The sequence below is a fragment of the Ahaetulla prasina genome, chromosome 3, assembly GCF_028640845.1.
Source record: "Ahaetulla prasina isolate Xishuangbanna chromosome 3, ASM2864084v1, whole genome shotgun sequence".
NCBI classification, from domain to species: Eukaryota; Metazoa; Chordata; class Lepidosauria; order Squamata; family Colubridae; genus Ahaetulla; species Ahaetulla prasina.
The window spans coordinates 25,545,939-25,570,280 of NC_080541.1; the positions used below are offsets into that span (position 1 = coordinate 25,545,939).

The window sequence follows — 24,342 nt, forward strand, 5'->3', positions numbered from 1 at the left end:
GGGGGGCTTTAGCTCACACTAACCCAGTTAGCACTGGGACACTATTTTGTCTAAAGCTACTGTGTAGGTTTGCAGATCATTAAAGGGAATGCATGAAAATGTTACACATGATGTAACTATCATGTGGAGTCTGTTGCCAGAAGATTCCCAGATCTGTTGAAAAAGATATATGTTTTAAGTGATTTCTGGGAGATCACAAGGGTTGAGGCTAACTTGATCTCAGAAAGGATGATGTTCCAAAGAGTGGATGCCATAGAAGTTTAGGCTCATTTCTTAAGCCCTGTCAGTTGGAATTCCTTAGCAGATGAGATCCACAGTTTTCCTGCTGGACCTGATGGGACAAATAGATATAATCAGAGGGAGGTGGTCCCTCAGATAACTTGGCCCCATTCCATGTAGGACTTTAAAGGTTAAAGTCCTTGAATTGGACCCAGAAGCAAACTGGTAATCAATGCAACTGATGGAGCAGAGGTCTAATGTGTGTCCTTTACTTGTTTTATTACATGTTTACCACAGTCAGAGTAACTGTTCTTATAGAGAAGCTTCTTCACAGAATGAATTAAATATTAAAAATTATTTTATTGTGGCAGTTTTACAAGCCCAAAATACTATTTATACATGCACACTGCTCTTCTAACACAAGTATGCAGTTAGACAATGAATTTAGTAATTGAAATGCTACACATGGCCATCCTTGCTGGCAAATACCTCAGTGTTTCCTTACAGATATCAATTATCAGTCATTGTGTCTGCTCTTGCTTTTGCCAATAATTATTTAAACTGTTTAAATGACACTGACCTTTAGTTTATTCATGTAGTCCTTGACAGATTTTATCAGTTATGTGCACTACAAAATGTAACTCCTGTATTCATTACTCAGATAAGTTTCCTTCTTCTACATATTCTTCAAGTTCTCATATTTGTATCTAATGAAATGAGCCACAGGACTTAATAATGGTCTTCTGCCAGAATGATATATTGGCTACTAATAGTGCTGATAAAACTTCTCATCAATCATTTCTTCAAGCTATTAAAACTCTAGCAGAATGTGTGTATTTAGATGACAGCCTAATGTGATTATATTAGAATGTCTAGTGGCTTGACCAAAAGTATCATTCATGTTTAGCATTAAATATCAATGCAAGACCCAACTGCATTCTTTCTATTTAGGTCTAATATTACTGTCACTGGGATAAATATCTGTGCTGGATGCAAATCATATTTATGTTGTATGCAAGGAATATATATGGATATTATTGTTTTGAAGAAGTCTGAAGGGTTATTTAGCTGTATTAATATCACTGATAAAATTTAAAGGCCTCAGAGTAATGTAATTCAAGTCCTATGTATCACGCAGTAGTTCTTCAGCATCACGTTTATGGCATTGACTATGGAACACACTATTTATTTATTTATTTATTTATTTATTTATTTAATTTATTTATTTTGTCACAACAATATATATAAGTATCATACAAAAAGATTATATAGTATATAAACATATATATGAGTTAATATTAGGAGGTATAAGCATATATATATAAAAGAAGAAGAAAAAGAAAAACAATAGGACAGGAACGGTAGGCACATTTGTGCTCTTATGGTCCTCTTAGGAATGGGGTGAGGTCAATATATACAACAGTGTTCCCAAGTTCAATTTCTGGGTGATTGTTCCTAAAGTTTCTAAAGGTTCACTAAAATCTCACTCTTAATTCAATTATTATGTATTATGTATTATGTATTATGTATTATTGCATATTTCATTGTTTGGGGGGAATTCAGGATGAATGGAAGATCTTCCCCAATATTATCTCCAGAGCAAGAATTTTCCAGCCTAGATAACCCAAATAAATATTCATGGTAGCGGAACTAGATCTTGATAACCTCACTCTTTTATGACTGAGGTTTATGGCCCAGTGGATCCTCATTCAGATGTTCTATATATCTTCGGTGCCAAGAAACATAATCTCAAGTCTCAGGACTACATGGAGTCGTAGAGAACCACAGAGAGGACCTTGAAAAATGAATGTGACAGTTGCAGAATGTATCTTGGAAACACTTACATGGGCAAGATTTCATTATTTCTTTGATCTCTATCAATAGCCCCAATATTTCAGTGCAATATATTTCCTTACCTGACCTACATCCTTAAAAAGCCTGACAGCATTTCCCAGTCTTCTCTCTTCTAACAAATAGAGTTAAGTCTGGAGGTAGACTCTTTTTGTCCTTGGCCTTAAATGACATTTTGCTAACTGCCACTTTCCCTTTCCAAAATCATTTCTGTGGTTCTCTACAAATTCCGTGTAGCTCTGACACTGCGGATTATGCATGAGATACTGTATATGAAACGGTTGGTTGTCTACAGAGACCTCCCATTCTTTTGATTTTCTTCTCCAGAAGCTCTCAAAGTTGCTTCTGAATTTTATTTTTTTTAAAAGAATAGGTGTATTTTTTAAAAATAGTTTTTATTTAGCATTTTACTTTTAAAAAACAGGGGGAAACAGAACAAGGACAAAAACAGAGTAAAAAACATGACAGACATAACAATATATTATATGCTATTTTTACAGACTTCTGTATCGACATGCATATTCTCTATTTTTATTTAATTCTTCTACTAAATACATACATTTACCTTGTATTTATTTATCCAATCAATACTATAAGGTTAACAATAATCCGTAACATGCAGTTCTTTATTTCAGCGATATTAACTTAAATTTCCCAATTCTCATTTTGATTCCTTTTTTCTAACCATTTGTACAATTTGTTCCACACACTATAATAGTCCGAATCTTCTCTTTCCTTAACTGACACTGTCATTTTATCCATTTCTGCACATTGTATTTTTTTTCTAATCAGTATTTCCTCTGGTGGTATGTTATTTTGTTTCCACCCTTGTGCAATGGTAATCCTTGCTGCCGTTAATATGTGTAGTATTAGATATTGCAAAGATTTCTCTATTTTTGGGTCTATTGTTCCTAATAGAAAGACTTCATTTTGAATTCTATCTTTTGTAATATAATTTCCTCCAACCATTTTCTAATCTTATACCATTTTTTTTTTAAATTTTAGGACACATCCACCACATGTGGTAGTATGTTCCTAGTTTATGGCCACATCTCCAACATTTGGGTGATAAATTTGAAAACATTTTGGCCAATATCACTGGCGCCCAATGCCATCTATAGAACATTTGTACAAAATGTTCTATAGATGGCATTTGGCACCAGTGAGATTGGCCAAAATGTTTGTACATTTATACAAAATGTTCTTTATAAGCTACTTTATATTTATAAATATATTTATATATATATATATTTATAAATTTATAATTTCTATTTCATAATATCCCATAATGTATTTTTTTTAATAGGGCAAACTATACCTCCAGATCTACTTTAAGTTCATGCTAGAAAGTTGGGCTTTATATAAGTATATCCAAGCGTCATCATATTAGGTCAAATTTTCAGTTATCATTTTTTTGCCTAATTGTTCAGCTATAACAATTGCATAATGAAGTAACTTATCTATAAATAATTACAACAGTACATCCAGCTTACTCCATTTGAAAAGGGGGTTTGAAGTAATTTGATACCTTTTCAGTATTTGAAACTGAGAATCTGTTTTGTCAAGGCTTTAGTTCTTCAGTAGTTTATTTGCTTCCTATTTCTTTCCTCAGGTCTGTCTTGAGTTCTAGAATTGTATTGTAAAACTGCTCAGATTGTTGATGCTTGTAGTCATGTAAGCTTTTATTACATTGCATCTCTGTTTTGATACATGAACCATTTCCATAGTTAATGTATCTGCTTCCAGTGCCCTGTGGAGGAATTTTAACTAAACGTAAAGGAACAATTTTGTCTCCGGGATACCCTGAGCCATATGACAACAATCTGAATTGTGTGTGGAAGATCACAGTGCCAGAGGGAGCTGGGATTCAGGTAAAAATACAGATGCTTTTAATCTGTATGTTAACAGCATTTGCCATTAAGAGATTTAAAAATTAAGCAGGTCTACTTTTGTTTGACTCATAAACAAAGATATTATTTTGTGTCCTTTTTTCTTCTTGTGAATATTTTTGCAGTTCCTTCCAATTTTTGAATCTCGTTTTAGTGCTTTTGTGTCTGAATTATTTTGATTTTTTTTTTCATTATCAGGAAAATAGAGGATATTTAATTCCTTTTGATAGAATAGCTCTATCTATCTTCCTCTTCTATTATTAGTAATACGTATGCTTAATGGATAAGAAAGTGATTTGTAGAGAGCTTACAGAAAATATGACATGACAAAGTTCTTCATCTGTGACACAGGCATAAAATTTAACTCTTGCTTGTATATATATTATGGTAAGGACTAAGCCAGATGTCAAGTTTATAGTCTTTGTGCCCCAGGGACATTTGCAATGCCTATGAGATAGACATACATGCATACCTGTGTATTTGTGTGTCAGTGGCAGAGGGCAACTGTGATTACATAAAAAGAAACCTAGCTGATTTAGATGCTACATATGTTCCTAACTCAGAGTTTGCCCACCTCTGCACATCTTCAAGACATGCATACCTACATAAATACATGCTATATGATACATCTTTGGAAGATGGTTATGAGAAAATGTATGAGGTGTGTTAATATTGAATAAATAGAGAAGAGAAATAATGATCTTAATTTATAGCAGTTAATCAAGATGTGCAGCTCTTTAACAAGTGACATGAATCACTCATTAAATCACTTTGTTGGGAAAGTCATTAGTGCAGAACTAGTAGTAGTAAAAGCATATGGTATGGTGTCACATGGATTCTTTGTATACATTGCTTTAAGGCAGTTGGTTACTTTTTCTCATTTGATTATACAATGGATTCGCTAAGAAACTATATTATCTGAGGCATTAGCAGTTACACACACATGTACGTGTTCAGAATTCTCTCATAGTGAGAATTAGCTGGTTTGCTCTCTCTCTCATATATATATATATATATATATATATATATATATATATATATATATATATATATATATATATATATATATATATATATATATATATATATATATATATATATTTTCATACAAGAGTTCAAACAGCATTAGAGATTTATAACCTTGCCTTAACTTCACTAATGATAAAAACTAAAACAGGGATGAAGGGAGTATTTTTTTTTATCAGAGTCATGCAAAGACCATTGAACTATATTTAATTTTGGTTTTGAGAAGTTAATTAACCGACAATGTGAAAACAATGTGGTATCTCCAATATTTTAAGCCATTTATCCAATTATCAACTAATTCTATTAAAATTCAAATTATATCAGGCATTTTTAGTTTAAGAGCATTGGTATGTGAACACAGTAATGGCCACACTGAACTTTCATATGTGTCAAGCACTGGGGAAATCATAAGATTCAGGCAGTTCGAATGAGGATAAAGATTTATTTCAAGCTTATGCTTTCTACAAAATGATGTATTTGACTATTCCCTCGGTTCAGCCGGGACATCTCCTACATTGTGTGTCTATTGATGATGGAAGTAAAGGAAATATGCAATAACAATGATGTGCAACATTCTCCTCTATAACTGTGTTTAGTACTTTGGTTGATCATTGGTTTATAGAATATTTAATTATTCTACATTTCCAAACTTATGAATCATAAAATTATAAACTCAAGAGGGTACATTAGACCACCCTTCTGCCATATGAAGAAATACAAATGGAAGTAACTTTGCAGGATCCAATCTAGGTCAGTCGAGGTCAGATTTAGCCTTCTGAGCTTTCAGACTTGTGCTGGAGCCCATCCTCAGGGAACTTCTCTCTACTGGAATGTAGAGAAGGGAAGTTCTGTCGACCAGAATGAAGAAACTTCGATAGATGATGAATCTCTAAATTCTCCTTGATTCCTATTGAATGGGAATCCATCATTATCTTCATAATTCTTCTGATGTTAGGAAGATTTTTTCTAAATTTTTCTCAGAATCTGACTGTCTGTAACTTAAGCCCATTGTTCCTGAAATGATAGAAACCAAGTCTTGACTTTCTTCTTTTCAGATATTTGAAGAACATTGCCATATTCCATCTTATTCCATCTTCTCATGGCTAAGCATGTCCAGTTCCTCCTTTGCAGATGATTTAATTTCTAACTCTGATTAATCTTCCTGTCTTTTAAAGAACTTGTTCCCACTTCCCTGAACACTTCTAAAAGTGTGATATTCAGAACTGGAGGCAATATTTGAAATAGACTTTAGCTGGTTTACAATAAGATTAAAATGAAAACACAAAACATTGAAACATTGAATAGTAATATTAAAATCAACAACAATAGCGAAGGAAGAAATCAATATAGAGCAGGGTAGAGATCAGTGGTGGTATTCAGCCGATTCTATCCGGTTTGGGTGAACTGGTAGTGGCAGCTGCAGGAGACTTCACCCACTTGCCCGGAGTCATCATGTCCAGTTTTTGATGCTCTGCATATGTGCAGAAGGTCCTGTGCATGTGCGGAGGCAGCACACACATTTGCGAACCGGTAGCGAAGGTAAGTGAATACCACCTCTGGTAGAGATGGAGTCTTTTTTTCATCCACTAACCACCTCCAGTTTTGAATACTCCCATTCAGACACCACAACAATCAGCACACCCAGTTTTTAGCCCCCTGCAGAAAGCCAAGAAGGTCATTGTGTATCTCACTTCAAGGGACATGATGTTCTGAAGGGTGGAAGCCATGACATGTAGGCTCTTCTCCTGGATACTGCCAGCCAGAATTCTGTGACCAATGGGGTACAGAGCATATCCATTCTGTCTGTATGATTGGGGTGGACCAATCCCTGCCTAAACCTGACATGACTGTGGGAAGTGGTAATGCTGTACGGGCTACAAAGTACCCATTCTGTGACCATTGTAGCTTCACACAGTTGTAACACAACCAGCCATTAATTAAAGACCACTTGTATTGTAGAGTCTAACTTGCAACCAAACAAGCTATTATGCAAATCCCACTAACCGAAAAATAAATACAGTGTATCGATACATAGCTAATTATAGCATCTCTATTTTCAGCCCTTGAGTAGTGGGGGGGAGGAGGCATTAGAGAGGCAGGTTTCAGTAATTGGAAGCATTATTGTGAATAAGGTCATATTTATAAATATATTTGGTTGAAATCCAGTATTTAGTCGAAATACATAAGCCTGAATGAACTCTCTACTACTGAATCATTTCTGGCAATATAATATGAAGTAGAGCAATTCTATATTGTCTTGTAATTTTTCCCTGTGTTTCTGTCCTTAATAGGTACAAGTGATAAGTTTTGCAACAGAGCATAACTGGGACTCTTTAGATTTTTATGATGGTGCTGATAACAATGCTCCGAGACTTGGAAGCTACTCAGGTGAATGGAAATAATAACTTTTTCTCTGATATTCTGTTTTGTGGCCAAAAATCAGCTTGTGTGCTAGGAATGAATGCCAAGTATAAAATATCTTATATCACATTTGTGTAATATATGAAAATGTTGAAATGCACCATTTTACAGGACAAGTTAGTCCACTGATTCATGGTAGTTTCATTGTCTAGTACCACCATAAATTTTTAACAGTAATGAAACTGATTTTATTCTGCCACAACAGAATCTCTATACTACAGGTAGCGAACACAACACTGACTGACATTCATGTAATATATTTTGAATGCAAGGAAGTTTGAATTATATTAGTAATTATTATTTTTTTTAAAAAGGGGGTCTTAAGGATGCTGTGATACATAAGCTGAGTTGAAGTTGAATATTATTATAACAAGCCAAGGTTGATTAAATATGGTACCAAACAACTTTCTTAACACAAAGCTTTTATATAACTTTGAGTCATTTAATCATCCCACTGTTCTTTCGCTTTCTCTTCAAATCAAGTCGTGGCCTTGCAGCTCCTCCGCTTTTAATTCTTCCTGTTTTTCTCCTAAGCATCATTATTTACTCTGTATGTAGGTGGAAGAAGAAAAGAAAAGAAAAATAGAATAATAGTAATTTGCATGCTAGATTGGCCGTGACTTTTCCATAGATCTCACGAACAGCTGAAGCTATCAACTTTTTCAGCTAGTTTAGACATGTCTGTGCTACGCCATTTTTAAAAAAATGCTATCTATGTTTTCCAAAAGTTTTAATGTGCTTATAAATTGAACATTTTTGGTATTCCAAGACCCTTTCACCTTATGGAAAATCTATTGTTGTTTTGTTCAGCTTTCAACCCTCAGTGCAAAAATCTTTGTCATCACATCAGTTCCTTCTGAATTGTTCTGTTTTACTTTTAACTATTTTTTTTTTACTGTTAGGGAATGCTGGTGCCAGACAATTCAGTATTGCCAACCAAAATATTCACCAATAACAATGGATTCTCAATTTAGAGGACAATAATAAATTGCCTGGAGAGATCCCAAACTTTCTGGTCCATCTACCCACTTATGTACCTATTTATGGTGACCACAGTTGGTAGGCGCAGTTATGCCTGGAAGCCATATACCATTTGATTTTTCTGTTAACACTAGAGAAAAAATGCTGCAAGGAACAATTGAAATTGTAGCTAGCTTAGGGGACCAAGCAGGGAGACAGAACAAATAGCAAAACTGCTGACTATCAGAACTTACTATCATTTTTATTTTAAACATTAATTTCTCTAATTAACCTTTCTTGTGGTGCTATATATTTTAATCGTAGGTGTAAAGTATAGATCAGCTCCAGAGTGCAAGTTTGATTTGTTTGTGAGTGTGTATAAATTAATTTGTGCCTGCAGTGCAAATTGGGTATGTGTTTTCATGAACTTGGGCATAATTAAAGTGTGCAAGGTTCCAATAATAGGCAGACTGACTAGTGGAGTAATAGTAGAGAGATAGTAAGTAATAGGTATCTGTTGTGAGGCATACATATAGAAAGAATTGAAATGGCTGAGTTAAGAGCATGCTTCTTTCTCCTTTGTGTGGAAGTACGTTGAGTGTAGTTGGAACAAGGCATTTAAGAACTATATGTGATAACCAAGGAAGGTGGATGAAAACGAATGGTTGCTGAACATTGGGAGATTGGCAATTTAAAAATGTGAAAAATGCATATATACATACTTACATACATCATCATAATCTTTTAAGGACCCCATAATCCCTTGCAGGGTGGAGTCTGGGCAACTGAATGGAATTAGCAGAGTGTTTAATGGCCGGATGCCCTTTCTGTCGCCAATGTGGAGTTTTGTTCAACAGGTATTCTCATTGTGCCCAGAGAGAGAAATATAGAATAGAATAGAATAGAATTTTTTTATTGGTCAAGTGTGATTGGACACACAAGGAATTTGTCTTGGTGCATATGCTCTCAGTGTACATAAAAGAAAAGATACGTTCATCAAAGTACAACATTTACAACACAATTGATGATCAATATATCAATATAAATCATAAGGATTGCCAGCAACAAGTTATAGTCATACAGTCATAAGTGGAAAGAGATTGGCGATGGGAACTATGAAACGATTAATAGTAGTGCAGATTCAGTAAATAGTCTGACAGTGTTGAGGGAATTATTTGTTTAACAGAGTGATGGCCTTCGGGGAAAAACTGTTCTTGTGTCTAGTTGTTTTGGTGTGCAGTGCTCTATAGCGTCGTTTTGAGGGTAGGAGTTGAAACAGTTTATGTCCAGGATGCGAGGGATCTGCAAATATTTTCACGGCCCTCTTCTTGATTCGTGCAGTATACAGGTCCTCAAGGGAATATCTGCCTCTAGCTAGGATCGAACTCACAGCCTCCTGATTGTGAGGAAAGAGCTCCACCTCCAGGCCACCACACCATTCCACCCATGCATACGTACATATGCACATGAAAATAGGTTGTTTATAAAATTGCTAGTATGAAAGAAACAAGTTGAGGATTTGATCACAGTTAAAGAATGAATCGGGATTGCATTACATGAATGGCAAAACAAACATAGGAAAAAAATAGTACAGGTAGTCCTCAATTTACGATCACAGGGGAGACCAAAATTTCTGTTGTTAAGTGAGATATTTATTAAGTCAGTTTTACCCAATTTTATGACATTTCCTGCCACAATTGTTAAGTGAATCACATGCAGTTGATAAGTTAGTAATCCAGTTGTTAAGTGAATCTGGTTTCTCCATTGGCTTTTCTTGTCAGAAGGTCACAAAAGCTGATCACATGACCCCGGGACACAGCAACGGTCATAAATATGAACCAGTTGCCAAGCATCTGAATTTTGATCACATGATCATAGGGATGATGCAAAGCTCACAACTCAGAAAAATGGTCTTAAATCACATTTTTCAGTGCTGTTGTAACTTTGAACAGTCACTAAATAAGTTGTTGTAAGTCAAGGACTACCTGTAAATGTATCAAGAGGATGGGAAGACTGAAAAAGACATAGATGGACTTGATAAGATCCTCATAGGTGCAGTGGAAGCTATTATAGTTTGAAAGATATAGTGATATGGAGAGGAATTGTGAATGGTGTTCATATAAACTAGTACTTTAATTTCACCTTTTTTCTCATACTTTTCAGTTCTTTAATTTACTACTTCAAACTCGCTTTCTAAGTCTTGCTTAACTTGAAAAGAAATGAAATCTTTCCAATCTCAGTCACTAAGAACCAAGGTGATTGACTGGATCCTATGGTTATTTTATAGCAAAGCAAAAACTGTCTATTAAAAGGACTCTTTTGAAATGGATATAAACGGTAAATTGAGACATTGCTTATATTTATAGATAAAACTGTGAAATTTGGAAAGAAATAGCAGAATTAATTGCAGATTAATAACCTGGAAACTTTTTTTTTCCTCCCCAGGAACCACTATACCTCCACTTCTTAATAGTACATCCAACAATTTGTACTTAAATTTTCAGTCAGATATTAGTGTGTCGGCTGCCGGCTTTCATTTAGAGTACACAGGTAATGTAATTGCAATATATATTGCCATTAGATAGACCTGAATGACTTTCAAAATGTAGACATTTACACTTCAAGAAATTAAATGTTGGTTGTATTGAAAGACTAGGAATGATAATTTCATGAGGTAGTGGATTTTGATACAATTATTCTGGCTTTAATTATGTATTGTTTTGTATATATAAACCATTAAATTCATGAAAGAAAGGGAATAACAAAAGATAAATATTTTACCACAACGATCCTATTCTCTACAAAGAATCCCAGAGTCTGTATTCATTAGGATTGAGAATTCAGGACGTTAACTGATGAAGTATTCAAAAATGAAAGGGGAACAAAGGGAAAATAAACAGGTAAGTATTAAAAATATATGTGGAACATCAAGCACTTTTAGAGACAGACAGGAATAAATGAATCATTCTGGGATAAAAAAGGAATTTTGCTTAACTTGTCTCTATTGATCCTTTAAAGTAGAGGGAGAAAGGCTGCCAATTTTGAATGACCAAGATGACATATTTTTAGGCAAATTGTTCCAGATCTTATGCAAGGCTTAAATTACATCTGGGACCATGAGTCAACTTGTTATCCATGTGTTAGTTAAATGTGTCTGCCTCATGGTTTATATTTTGCACTATTGAATCTTGTTGGATAATGACTAAGACAGCAAGCAGGGGAAACAAAGAAAATTCAGGACAGCAGTAAATCACCAAAGATTTATTTTTCGTATCTCAGATCTTTATGTGCTTCTTATTTATTTATTTATTTATTTATTTATTTGATTTTTATACCGCCCTTCTCCCGAAGGACTCAGGGCGGTGTACAGGCAAAATAAAACAATACAATATACAGATTAAAATACCATTTAAAAAACTTATTTAAATTAGCCTGAGATTAAAAATTTCCATACTAAAAAACCCCGTTTAAAAATTAATAAAATTTCCCATTAAAACTAATTTAAGCCAGCCCCACGCGGATAAAGAGATGTGTTTTTAGTTCGCGACAAAATGTCCGAAGGTCAGGTATTTGACGTAGACCCGGGAGAAGCTCGTTCCAGAGTGTGGGCGCTCCCACAGAGAAGGCCCTTCCCCTGGGGGCCGCCAGCCGGCATTGTTTGGCGGACGGCACCCTGAGAAGTCCCTCTCTATGGGAGCGTACGGGTCGGTGGGAGGCGTGTGGTAGCAGCAGGCGGTCCCGTAAGTACTTATCATTACTTACTTATCATTAAATGTTTATTTGTCAAAAGATAACTTTGTTACAGAATCCATTCCTAGCATTCAGTTGTAATATCAAATATAAGATTAATCAATTCTTGCTTAGTTCCTATAGTGCCACTTGCATGTTTGAAACCAAATCTGAGTCCCTCCCTCTATAAAAAAAACAATCATCATTTATCTGAAGAAGCCTGAGTAAATGCAAAACGCTTTTTCTCAAGAATAGATGTTATAGAGCCGAGGTGGCGCAGTGGTTAGAGTGCAGTACTGCAGGCTGCTTCAGCTGACTGCTAGCTGCAGTTCAGCAGTTCATATCTCACCAGCTCAAGGTTGACTCAGCCTTCCATCCTTCCGAGGGGGGTAAAATGAGGACCCAGATTGTTGGGGGCAATATGCTGACTCTGTAAACCGCTTAGAGAGGGCTGTCACTATGATGTGGTATATAAGTCTAAGTACTATTGCTAGTCACTGAAGCAGTAGGCATGAGTTTAAATGGACTCCAGAGGATGGTAGAGGACAGGAAGGCCTAGAGAAACGTTGTCCATGGGGTCACGATGGGTCGGACACGACTTCGCAACTAACAACAACAACTATTGCTATTACTATTTTCTCATTGTCCCATATACACAGAAGAACCTGAGTACCTGATAAGTATGAACAAAATCAGACACATCATCTTGCATTTTGTAGCCATTTGTCTGATCTATGAAAATCCCCAGACTCTTCAGTTCCATTTTGTAAAATAACTAGCTATTCTTAATTGTTAGATTTTTTTAAAAGTAGGAATTCTGAAAAAGGTGTATTATTAAATCATCTTTCTGCATTAACATGCAATCCTATTCTTTTATTTTAAATTTTACTGCCTTGCTGGGTTTTTTTTTTTTTTAATGTTCAAGTAATTGGTTGTTTGAAAGCTGGAATAGTACTTTGAAATATCAGGAAGTTGTCACAATTATATATAGATCTCAATATTTGATTCAGTCATTTCATAAGGAATATATCTTGCAGTTGTCTAGCTCTGTTAACTACTCACTTACTCAATAATGATTTAAGCGACATGGAATAACTGGCAATATTAGGAAGTAGACGAGCCACAATTCATAATTTCTGCACACTTCATCTCTTTGTCAAAACTGCACACAATTGATGAAAGTGAAATGAAAAGAAGAGGATATAGATAATATAATTTCTAGTGTCAAGTGAAAGGATGGGGTAGCATATGTTCAAAACTCTTATCTCAGTCTCCAAAAAGTCACACTAGATAAAATTTGCTCTGTATATTAGCGGGGAGGGAGGATAGTTTGTATGTGTTTGGGGATTATTCAACTCTTTATATAAGAGATGGGGCAGAATCATGACCCATATATTTTTTGTAACCTCCTCCATTTTTCTTTCTCTTCATAGTTCTTTTGTAAATGTCTCCCCTTCTTATTTCCATTTTTTTTTTTTTTGGTGAAGATAGCTTTACCATTAGTGATGGATAGCTTTACCATTATTTGTGATGGTGTCCTGTATTTCGTCTAACAAACATTTTTAGCAATTTCTTTGTCTTCAGACACTTCATTTAAATTCCCAGGCAAAAGGTAGAACAAGGGGATTTTCAGTAGCAGAGCTATTAGAACCAAGAAATAGGTGGTGGTGTTTTTTGAAAAGTTAAATAAGGAATGAATGTCTTTCCTGATAAAATATAGTAAAATTGCTCAATTTAGCTTTTTCTTCTTGTGCCAATGTCTTGTTCATTGGACATTGGCGATCATGTTGGTGGTCCTATTTTTTTCAACTCATGCACAAAAATGTGCTGCTGAGTTTTGTCCAAACCAATCCCTTAGATTTTGAGCCATGATGTTCTTCTTCTGCCTGAACCTCATTTGCCTTCAATCTTTCCCTGGAGGATTAAGTGAAGAGTGGCATATTTTTCCAGGTGTTTCATCACATGTGTTGTGTCCTCGCAGCTATGACCTATTGAAGCCAAGTCTGTTGCTAGGGTTTCTGATTGGCTGAGACGTGAGCAGCCAAACAGGCGGGAGATTGGAGAGTTCCCATTGGTTCCTTCTCTCTGACAGCTCGCTATTTAAGCAGCTGTCAGACAGCTTGGCTTTTTGCTTTTGTTGTTCGTGTTAGTGTTCCTCGTTACTCAAGCATTAATAAAGAGATTGTATTTTGCCAAGCCTCCGTCTAACGTGTGCCTTGTTCTAAGAATAGAACAACATGTCCAAAATATTCTAACTTTAGCTTTTAAATGGTTTTGATGATTTCCCTTTGCTTTCCCAGGTGGCTTATCACCTCCTCATTTCTGATTTTGTCAGCCACTCAATTTATATGCTCCCATATTTGATGAAGAATTATGATAGTGGTTCAACCTACTTATCTTTTATTTTCTTTATCTCTCCTTTTCGTATCCTCCATGGCAGATAAATGATTATTGCAGGTAGTCCTCAACTTAGACCACAATGTGGATGCTCCAATAGTCATCCACATGTATGAAAAACAGTCATGTCACTTTTTTTAGTGCCATTGTAACTTCAAACAGTCACTAAATGAATGGTTGTAAGTTGATGGCTACCTGTATTATGGTAATGTAGGGAAATCATTTTATAAAATTATCAATTAATTTCATAGGTTAGAATCTATCTCAGGGGCTTCAAACTGGATTTCTTTGAAGGTTGGATCAGCATTGTAGTTCTCCATGGGTCGCCCGGGGGAGGGTGGGGAAGCAGGGATGATGCCTCCTGCAGCACTCTGCTGGCCAAAATGGGGTGGCCTGTGCCCTGTTTTCAGCCTGGACAGTCTCCTGCAGTACTATGCCAGCCAAAAAGGGGTGCAGAGGGGCCACATGCAGCTCCCTTGTGCCCCATTTGGGCTGCCAGAGGCACCAAAAGCCGATCCTTTTCTATTTCCATGCATACAGCCCGCAGGCCTTGAGTTTGACACCCCTGATCTACCTGAACCTTTAGATAATTAAACAGGAAGCTAAATGATAATGGGATACATATAATAATGATAACCATTGCTTCATTCCCTAAAGTATGTGACTGCTTTTTGGGGCCAATCATTTTTATTTTACTTTATTTAATGGCTCATTAATTACATTAACAGTCAAGTTATTCAATTTTTTTTTTCAGAATTAATTCTAATAATCTGTTATCTTCTATAGGTTTGAGAGAAGTGGGACAACTATAAAACAACAAACATATTCTTTCCGCTCTCCATTTACTCTCTCTCTCTCTCTCTTTCTCTCTCGAAACATTTATACAGTTAACAAATTAATATAACAAGATTAACTGGATTCTTTACCGTGCATACACTTTCTCTGTTTATTAAACAATGAATTATATATGAATCGTCAACATCAGTTTGAAAAACAAACTTGATGCTATACTTGAACAATATAATTAATATCACCGATTAGAGAAAAAAGATTGTATGCCATATGGAGCTTATTCCCAACTGGACAAGCCCATCCATCTTTCTGTGTTGGAAAGATGAACAAATGCCTTTTCTGGTCCTAATGATAGGACTGACTTATTTTTTGATAGCTGTTTAAAGGCAAGAATATCCATGCTTAGAATGAATGCAACACATAGGCTATCTCTGAGTCTCAGAGTCTTCTCTTTTGTTTCTGACATTAGTTGTGGTCTTAGATTGAAGTCCCCAAGAGACCAACTTTCACTTTAAGCCTCAGTCCTGATTATGAGAAAACATTTAGATCAGCTTTATATGAGACAAACTGTCAACAGCCAAGTATCAGACTTTGACTACAGTTGCTCCAAAGCTTTGGATCCAGCTTTCTGTTGACATGGGAAACTGTATTTCTCTTCCAGCATTTTGGAAAGCTATAAAACCTATTTATTTTGAAAAGCTTTCAGCTTCTGCGGCTAGTTGTTGGCTGTTGAGTTTTATTTGACTCCGAGTTTAGAAAAGCTGTCTTTTGCTCCACTTCATATTTAATACTTGATGTTCCATCCTTGCTTACTGTTGTGACCTAGGCTTACTGAGTCATTACAATATACAATTAGTCCCCCCCAAAAAAACCTATTTTATTGTAAAAGCTGAGAATTACATTCATTTCCAGCTGAGTCCAAATTAGTTGCAAAAAAAGTCCTTCGGAAGAAGTCCTTTGGGATACTCACCAACTTTTATCTTCTCTGACACCCTGTCAAAGGCCTTACTTGGCAAAGTCCCACGGAGTTCAGAAATAAACAAGAGATGCCACCTGGAAACAGAGTTAGCAATAAGAGTTTGCTTTCCTGCAAAAGGCCCAAGTGCCTTTTAAGCCTTATGGGAGGGGCCAATCATCTCCTGGCCTTACTCCCAAGTCATCCCTTTTACTTTAGCTGATCTTTCCTTTTGGCAGCTCTGTGCATACGTGCACTAGGAACTGGAGGAGCCTGTTCCTAGTGCACGTATGCGCAGAGCTGCCAGAAGACAAGATCAGCTAAAGCAAAAGGGACTGCCTCTCTGCTGTCCAATTCTGGGGGCTCCGGAGTCCGCGCATCACTCCCAGATGCCCTGGCCCCATCTCTGCTTCTGATGCAAAGCTCTCGCCGGGCCTTCCTCAGACTCCAAGACTGGCCCATGTTCCTCCCCAGCCTCCTCACTGACTCCACTGCCAGCTCCGCAGGCTGCTGGCGGACCACAACACTTACTGTATTTTGAATGTTTGTATTGTTCAGTTTACGTGCAAAGGATTTTGCACATGAGCAATTAAAAAAAGTTTATATAGCTCAGTGAAATATTTGCCATGTAATATGTGGATTTTTGAAACACATTTTTAAAATCCAGGTGTTTTATTTATCCTTTCTTTTATCCTGTGAATAACCTTTGGCCAACTGTGCTTTCTAGGAGAAACTTTCTAGAAAGTACTGTTGAAATACAAGTGCCTGAATTATGATCCTGGGGGTGATACAATGGTTGTAAGTGGGAGTGCAGGTCGTAAGTCACTGTTTTTCAAGATATTGTCACCTTGTACTGTTGTTATACAAAGGGCCGTAATTCAAGGACTACCTGCACTTTATTTTCATACTGTTTTGTTAGAAGGTCATAATTCTGCTTTTTTTCCTAATTTGTAAAAAAATAATAATTAAAGATTCATATTTCAACTCTACTTAGGTAGAGATGGTAATTAGTCGTCTTCTTTGTCCATTGTTCTACATTTAGCCCTTTTCCTTTTCCAAGGCAGTATCATGCACTTGGCTTTTGTTAACAGATTTTGAAAGTCTCTGAAAGAGACAGGAATCCAATATGCTTTTATTCTGCTAACTCTGAGAATGGTCTGTCATACCTTTAAGACTTGTGAAGTTTCTAGAAGGTAGCCAGTTTTCAATAATTCTTTATTATTGTGTTACTGATTCAAATCTCCCTCGGTATGGGAACTTTGTTAATGTTCTGCTTTTATGTCAGAATCTGCATAACAAAGGATAAATTTATTTTGTCATTGTTAAGTTTTTTAACTTTCCACAGCTATAGGTTTGGACTCCTGCCCTGAACCTCAGATCCCAAATAGTGGAATTAAGATTGGAGATAGATACATGGTGGGCGATGTGGTTTCCTTCCAGTGTGACCAAGGATATTCTCTCCAGGTAGATTTTTTTTACCTTCAAATTCAGATGTATTATAAGATGTTATTGTTTCTATAATCTAAAATCATTATTTGAAAAGAAAAACATAAACATTGATAAAGATTGAGTTTTCTGGAAGTTACTGTAACTTATTATTATTATTTATTTATTTTGTCATAACAATATATGTAGGTATCATACAAAAAGATTATATAATATATAAACACATATATGAGTAAATATAAGGAGGTATATAGGAAGAAGAAAAGAAAAACAATAGGACAGGAACGGTAGGCACGTTTGTGCGCTTATGCACGCCCCTTATGGTCCTCTTAGGAATGGGGTGAGGTCAGTAGTAGAGAGTTTTTGGTTAAAGCTTTTAGGATTATGGGAAGAGACCACAGAGTCAGGTAAAGTATTCCAAGCACTGATGATTCTGTTACAGAAGTCATATTTTCTGCAATCTAGATTAAAGCGGCTGACATTAAGTTTAAATCTGTTGGTTGCGCTAGTATTATTGCAATTGAAGCTGAAGTAGTCTTTAACAGGAAGGACATTACAATAGATGATTCTGTGAGTTAAACCTTCAAAATATGGTGTTAGACCCAAGACATGTGAGGGGTTCCTTACTTATAGACAGAGTTGTTTTAAGGAACACCCACTTGTGGCAATGTCATGAATCTTTGGAAATATCAGTAGCATTTTGGAGTGTGGGGGACATGGAGGACTACAATGTATAGATTATAGGTGCAGGAAGAAGAGAAATTAGGGATCTACTAAAAATGTATGTTTATATTTATTGGGTTTCTTCCATATTCTTTCTTTCATGTCTGTCTGTCTGTCTGTCTGTCTATCTATCTATCTATCTATCTATCTATCTATCTATCTATCTATCTATTTTTATCTATCTGTCTATCTATCTGTCTGTCTATCTATCTATCTATCTATCTATCTATCTATCTATCTATCTATCTATCTATCTATCATCTATTTCAAACCATTTCTCTTTCTCACAAAGTTAAAGGCATCAGCATATCCAACATGTTCACCAAAACATTATTTGTAGGAGCTTCTGACATTACCTGTTACAGCTTTTAAATCATCACTAGTTCTGTGTCTGTTTGTGTATGGTTTTGATTTGTTTTAATGAAGATTACTGCACGATTGTTGTTTCCAGATCCCTAAGTGAAAATGTAGTTAGGAATGTGAAAATCATATTTTACATGGTTCAGAAAAGAACATCTGATCAGTTGTCCATATGATAGATAAGAAAACATTACCCGTTATACTCCATGACTATGCCACACTTGCCATATTCCATCAGTTCTACATCATCATTGGCCTTTGTTCTTTGCCATTTGGCATATATGTTAAAGTTCAGTAAAGCAACGTTGTCTATCCAATCAGCTCCCTAGCTAGCAGGGCCAGAATTTGGAAGCATACGAGGCATCCAATGGAGGTTTTTATGCCAATGACTTGCTAATGCTGCTACAGCCAAACCGGAACATAATTGGACATACTGATGAGACCTCGCCAGACAGCTTGGCTCCCAGGTTTATATCTCAGGATGCAAATTATGATGCCATTTTTTTGTTATGTATAATAAAGGGTAGCCCAGAACTGTTATTCGGATAATTTTAAAATGTTTTGTCATGTTATAGGGACATTCACATATCACCTGCATGCCTGGACCAGTGAGAAGATGGAATTATCCTATTCCAATTTGCTTAGGTATATCTTTCAAATATAAAATTTTTTTTAAAAAAAAGATATGGGACAGCTAAGCATATATTAGAGCAGGGGTGTCCAAACTTGGCCCTTTGAAGAATGGTGGACTTCAACTCCCAGAATTCCCCAGCCAGCATGAGCTATAAACATGAGCAAGTTGCTTGCTGGGGAATTCTGGGAGTTGAAGTCCACCACTCTTCAAGGGGCTGTATTGGACATCCCTGTATTAGAGGTTTATTTGGGAATTTTATGGTATCTTGATGGAGGGATGGAGGGAGTTGCATGATGTGAATAAAATACATTGCATTAAAAAAAAATGCCCAAATAGTTACGCTTTTTCCAAAGATAAATAAAAAAATAAAAAACATTGTGGTAATACATTATGAAAATACATTATGAAATACAAAGGGAGTCTATAACATAATAAAAAGTAGGGAGTGCTCTGTTCAGTATTTCGACCCCTTTCCTGTTATGCTATTTCATTTTCTACTCCCTACATTATCTTAATCTTTTCTACCTATATGACAGTTGCTCAGAAGAGATAGAGCTTGTGCCTAAATTTGGATCAAAAGAATAAGGAGCTGTAGCCACTGCTGTCCTCAGACCCTTGGACCGTTAACTGTGTTAACGTAAATAATTGCCTAACAGAAAAATAAAATCCCATTCTTTTGAGTGTATTTCTTTAAAATACTGTTCTTAAACTTGGCCATTTTGAAATATGTGGACTTCAACTCCAAGAATTCCCAGCCAGAGCTCTCAGAATTCTGAAAGCTGAATTCTACACAGCCAGGAAAATAGAATATGGTTTAAATCAGCATTTCCCCCCCCCTCTCATTTGTAGCACAATGTGGTGGTTCCATGTCAGACTTCAGTGGTGTGATCCTTAGCCCAGGATTTCCCGGGAATTATCCCAGTAGTTTGGATTGCACATGGACTATCAAGCTGCCTGTTGGGTTTGGTAAGTCTTATTCCCTCTACTAGGGAACCTTTATTACCCTTTATTAGCAGAAGTGAAGGCCTATTAAATATGAACTTCATTTAAAACTAGGCATAGCAAATATCATTTATTTACCAAGTTAGGTTTTCTCACCATGCATGGTTGAACATGAATTTATGCTGAAATTGTTTGGAGCATCCAGTTTTAGGTTTTGTGTATTCATTTCAAGAAGCTTTATAGGGTTTCAGAACAATCTTCCATAACAGTTGGGTATATCAGAAAGTGGAATATTTTTGAATATAAGAACATTAGAAAGGCCCTACTGGATTAATCCAGAGGCATATATACTCCACTATTATTTGACACACAATGGACAACTGGATATACTTAGATCTGTTTTTCAACCTTGGCTACTTTAAAATGACACCTAGAATTCCCCAGCCAGAAAGTCTATACACCTTAAAGCAACCAACGTCGAGAAAAAGTGACTTGGATAGCTCTGAAGCCTAGACAGAAAAGTGATTTTTTCCCCACAGTCAGTTTCAGCAAAAAGTATTAAGGCATGCTTCCTAAATCAGGCATTATGGAATTTTAGAGGGTCTGAGAAAAGTGAATGGCTTTGTGCTCAGTTCAGGTGGAATACCTAAAGGTGCTTTTTCAAAAGGCAACTGGACTTTCTGGTTTTTCCTTGAAGAAGTTTTATTTATTTATTTATTTATTTATTTATTTATTTATTTATTTATTTATTTATTTATTTATTTATTATTTAAATTTATATACCACCCTTCTCCGAAGACTCAGGGAGCCTGAGTACAGCATAAATAAAACAAATGTACAAAAGAATTAAAATACAATATATATTTAAAAATCTAATTTTATACGCTGAAAATTTAAAATAGGAAAATAAAATTATTAAAAAAAAACACTAAAACCCCGCTAAAAACCCTCAATTAAAATTATCATTAGGCCAGCCCTGCTTGATGCAAGAGAAAAGTCTTGAGCTTGTGCTTAAAGGTCCAGAGATTGGGAAGTAAGCATAGCCCCACGGGTAGTTCATTCCACAGGGCAGGAGCCCCCACAGAGAACGCTCTTCCCCTGGGGGCCGCCAGCCGACATTGCTTGGCCGACGGAGGCCCTAAGGAGGCCCTCCCTGTGAGAGCACACAGGTCGATGGGAGGCTACTGGTGGCAGTAGGCGGTCCTGTAAATATCCCGGTCCCATGCCATGGAGTGCTTTAAAGGTGATAACCAACACTTTGAATCGCACCCGAAAGACCACCGGCAACCAATGCAGTCTGCGCAGGAGAGGTGTTATATGGGAGTTACGAGATGCTCCCTCTATCCCCTGCACAGCCACATTCTGCACCAGTTGGAGCCTCCCGGTGCTCTTCAAGGGGAGCCCCATGTAGAGAGCATTGCAGTAATCCAGGCGGGAGGTAACGAGGGCATGAGTGACCGTGCATAAAGAGTCCCGGTCCAGGAAGGGACGCAACTGGCGAATCAGGCGAACCTGATAAAAAGCTCCCCTGGCGACAGCCGTCAAATGATCTTCTAAAGACAGCCGTACATCCAGGAGAACGCCTAAGTTGCGCACCGATTCCCTGGGGGCCAACGACTCGCCCCACACAGTCAGCAATGGAATTAGCTGACTGTGCCGGGATGCTGGTATCCACAGCCACTCCATCTTGGAGTGAGTCGAAGTCAGTTCGTCCCCATCCAGACCCGAACGGCCTCAAGGCACCGAGACATCACATTGATGGCTTCGTTGGGGTGGTTCGGGGTGGAGATGTACAGCTGAGTATCATCAGTGTACAGTTGACAACTCACCCCAAAACCACGGATGATCTCCCCCAGAGGCTTCATGTAGATGTTGAACAGGAGAGGCGAGAGAACCGATCCCTGTGGCACCCCACAAGTGAGGTGCCTAGCGGTCGACCTCTGCCCCCCTGCCAACACCGTCTGTGAACAGTCAGAGAGGTAGGAAGAGAACCACCGAAAAATGGTGCCCCCCACTCCCAAACCCCCCAACCGTCGCAGCAAGATACTATAGTCAATGGTATCAAAAGCCGCTGACAGATCTAATAGGACAAGGACAGAGGAACAGGCCCTGTCCCGTGCCCTCCAGAGATCATCAACCAACGCGACCAAAGCCGGACTGGCACGGGTCTAGATAGACAGTTTCCTCCAGGTACGGGGGAGCTGTCATGCCACCACACTCCCAACAACCTTCGCAACAAAACGAAGGTTGGAGACAGGACGATAGTTAGCCAATATAGCTGAGTCCAGGAAAGGCTTCTTAAGGAGGGGCCTCACCACCGCCTCTTTCAGGGCGGCTGGGAAGACTCCCTCTACCAAAGAAGCACTAATAATTCCCTGGAGCCAGCCTCGTGTAACCTCCTGTGTGGCCAGTACCAGCCAGGAGGGACACGGGTCCAATAAACATGTGGTAGCATTCAGCCTCCCCAGTATCCTGTCCATGTCCTCGGGAGTCACAGAGTTGAACTCCGCCCAAGTAATATTCTCAAGAACTACCTCCTGAATCCACCCAATCAGCGTCCAGCCCATCCCGGATCTGAGCGATTTTATCATGCAGATACCCTCCAAACTCCTCAGCATGTCCCTGCAAAGTTTCACTTCTCATCCAAGAAGCTTTTTGAATAAGAAGTGAAATGTCTTCAAAGAAAAACTAGAAAGTTCAGTTGCCTCTTGAAAAAGCACCTTTGGGACAACCATGACCTGGATGACTGAGAATCTCCGTTGACATTCAGATGGAATAGAGCACCAATGCTCCTCACTCTATTTTGGTGTGCCAGTTCAGCTGTGGCCAGGGTATTTTTATTCTGCTGCCTTGTGTAGTTTGAGGTGGGGGAATAAAATTTGGATCTTGGAATGGAAGGAGTTATTCTAGGTTGGATGAGCCAATGGGCATCTGGGGCTTATTGAGCTACTGGTGTTGGCAGTGGCAAAGTGTATGGACAAGTTGTGTACTTTCAAAGTCAGATACATTTGGTTAATAGTGTTTTTCTGAAGATACAAAGCTCCAAGAAAATAAAACATTGCTTATGGCATTGTTTCATATTAGAGGAATTTTGTTTTTATGTTTGGTACATGCCCAAATCCACACAACTCAACCCTGATCTACAAAGATTTGAATATCTCATATATTGAAAACAAACAGATATTCTATTTGTTAGTATAGTCTAACAGTGGAGTATCTTCCTGGATTATAATATAGGTAGTCCTCAACTTGCAACCATAATTGTAAGCCCAAAATTTCTGTTGTTAGGTGAGGCATTTGTTAAGTGAGTGTTGTCCCATTTTACATCCTGTTTTGCCACAGTTGTTACATGAATCACTGCAATTGTTATGGTAGTAACACTGTTGTTGAGAGAATCTGGTTTCCCCATTGACTTCGATTGCCAGAAGAACACAAAAGGGGATCACATGACCCTGGAACATTTAAAAACCCTCATAAATATGAGTCAGTTGCCAAGCATAGGAATTTTGATCACATGACTATGGAGATACTGCAGTGGTCGTAAGAGTGAAAAATGGTCATAAGTCACTTTTTCAGTGCTGTTATAACTTTGAACGGTCACTAAATAAACAGTTGTAGGTCAAGGACTGCCTGTATTAATATTACAATGTTGGGTTTTATCCTGTTGATTTTTTTTTAAAAAAAACCAATATTTTCAGGTGTGCACTTGCAATTTGTAAACTTTTCAACGGAGACAATCCATGATTACCTGGAAGTTAGAAGTGGATCACCCGATGTTAGCACCGCAATTGGTAGACTCAGCGGAACTCAGCTCCCTTCTTCCCTTTTCAGTACAACGCATGAAACCAGCTTATATTTTCACAGCGATTATTCTCAGAACAAACAAGGATTTCATATTATGTATCAAGGTGGGTGACGACCTATAACCTTTTTTTGTTTGTTATAATAATGTTACAGTGCAAAGCACATTATTAAAAATGGCAAGAAACTGTAGAAAT

General features: G+C 37.2%; 1 protein-coding gene across 1 annotated transcript in view; it reads left to right on the forward strand.

Annotated features, from left to right (window-relative positions):
- The window catches only part of CSMD3 (CUB and Sushi multiple domains 3), a 782,898-nt gene that overhangs the window by 608,165 nt on the left and 150,391 nt on the right, over positions 1–24,342 (forward strand). The window contains exons 36-42 of the mRNA XM_058175006.1: positions 3,817–3,941; positions 7,277–7,373; positions 10,812–10,916; positions 17,585–17,703; positions 19,344–19,413; positions 20,252–20,368; positions 24,043–24,252. Of these exons, the coding sequence (XP_058030989.1) occupies positions 3,817–3,941; positions 7,277–7,373; positions 10,812–10,916; positions 17,585–17,703; positions 19,344–19,413; positions 20,252–20,368; positions 24,043–24,252 (843 nt within the window). The remainder of the gene's footprint in view (positions 1–3,816; positions 3,942–7,276; positions 7,374–10,811; positions 10,917–17,584; positions 17,704–19,343; positions 19,414–20,251; positions 20,369–24,042; positions 24,253–24,342) is intronic.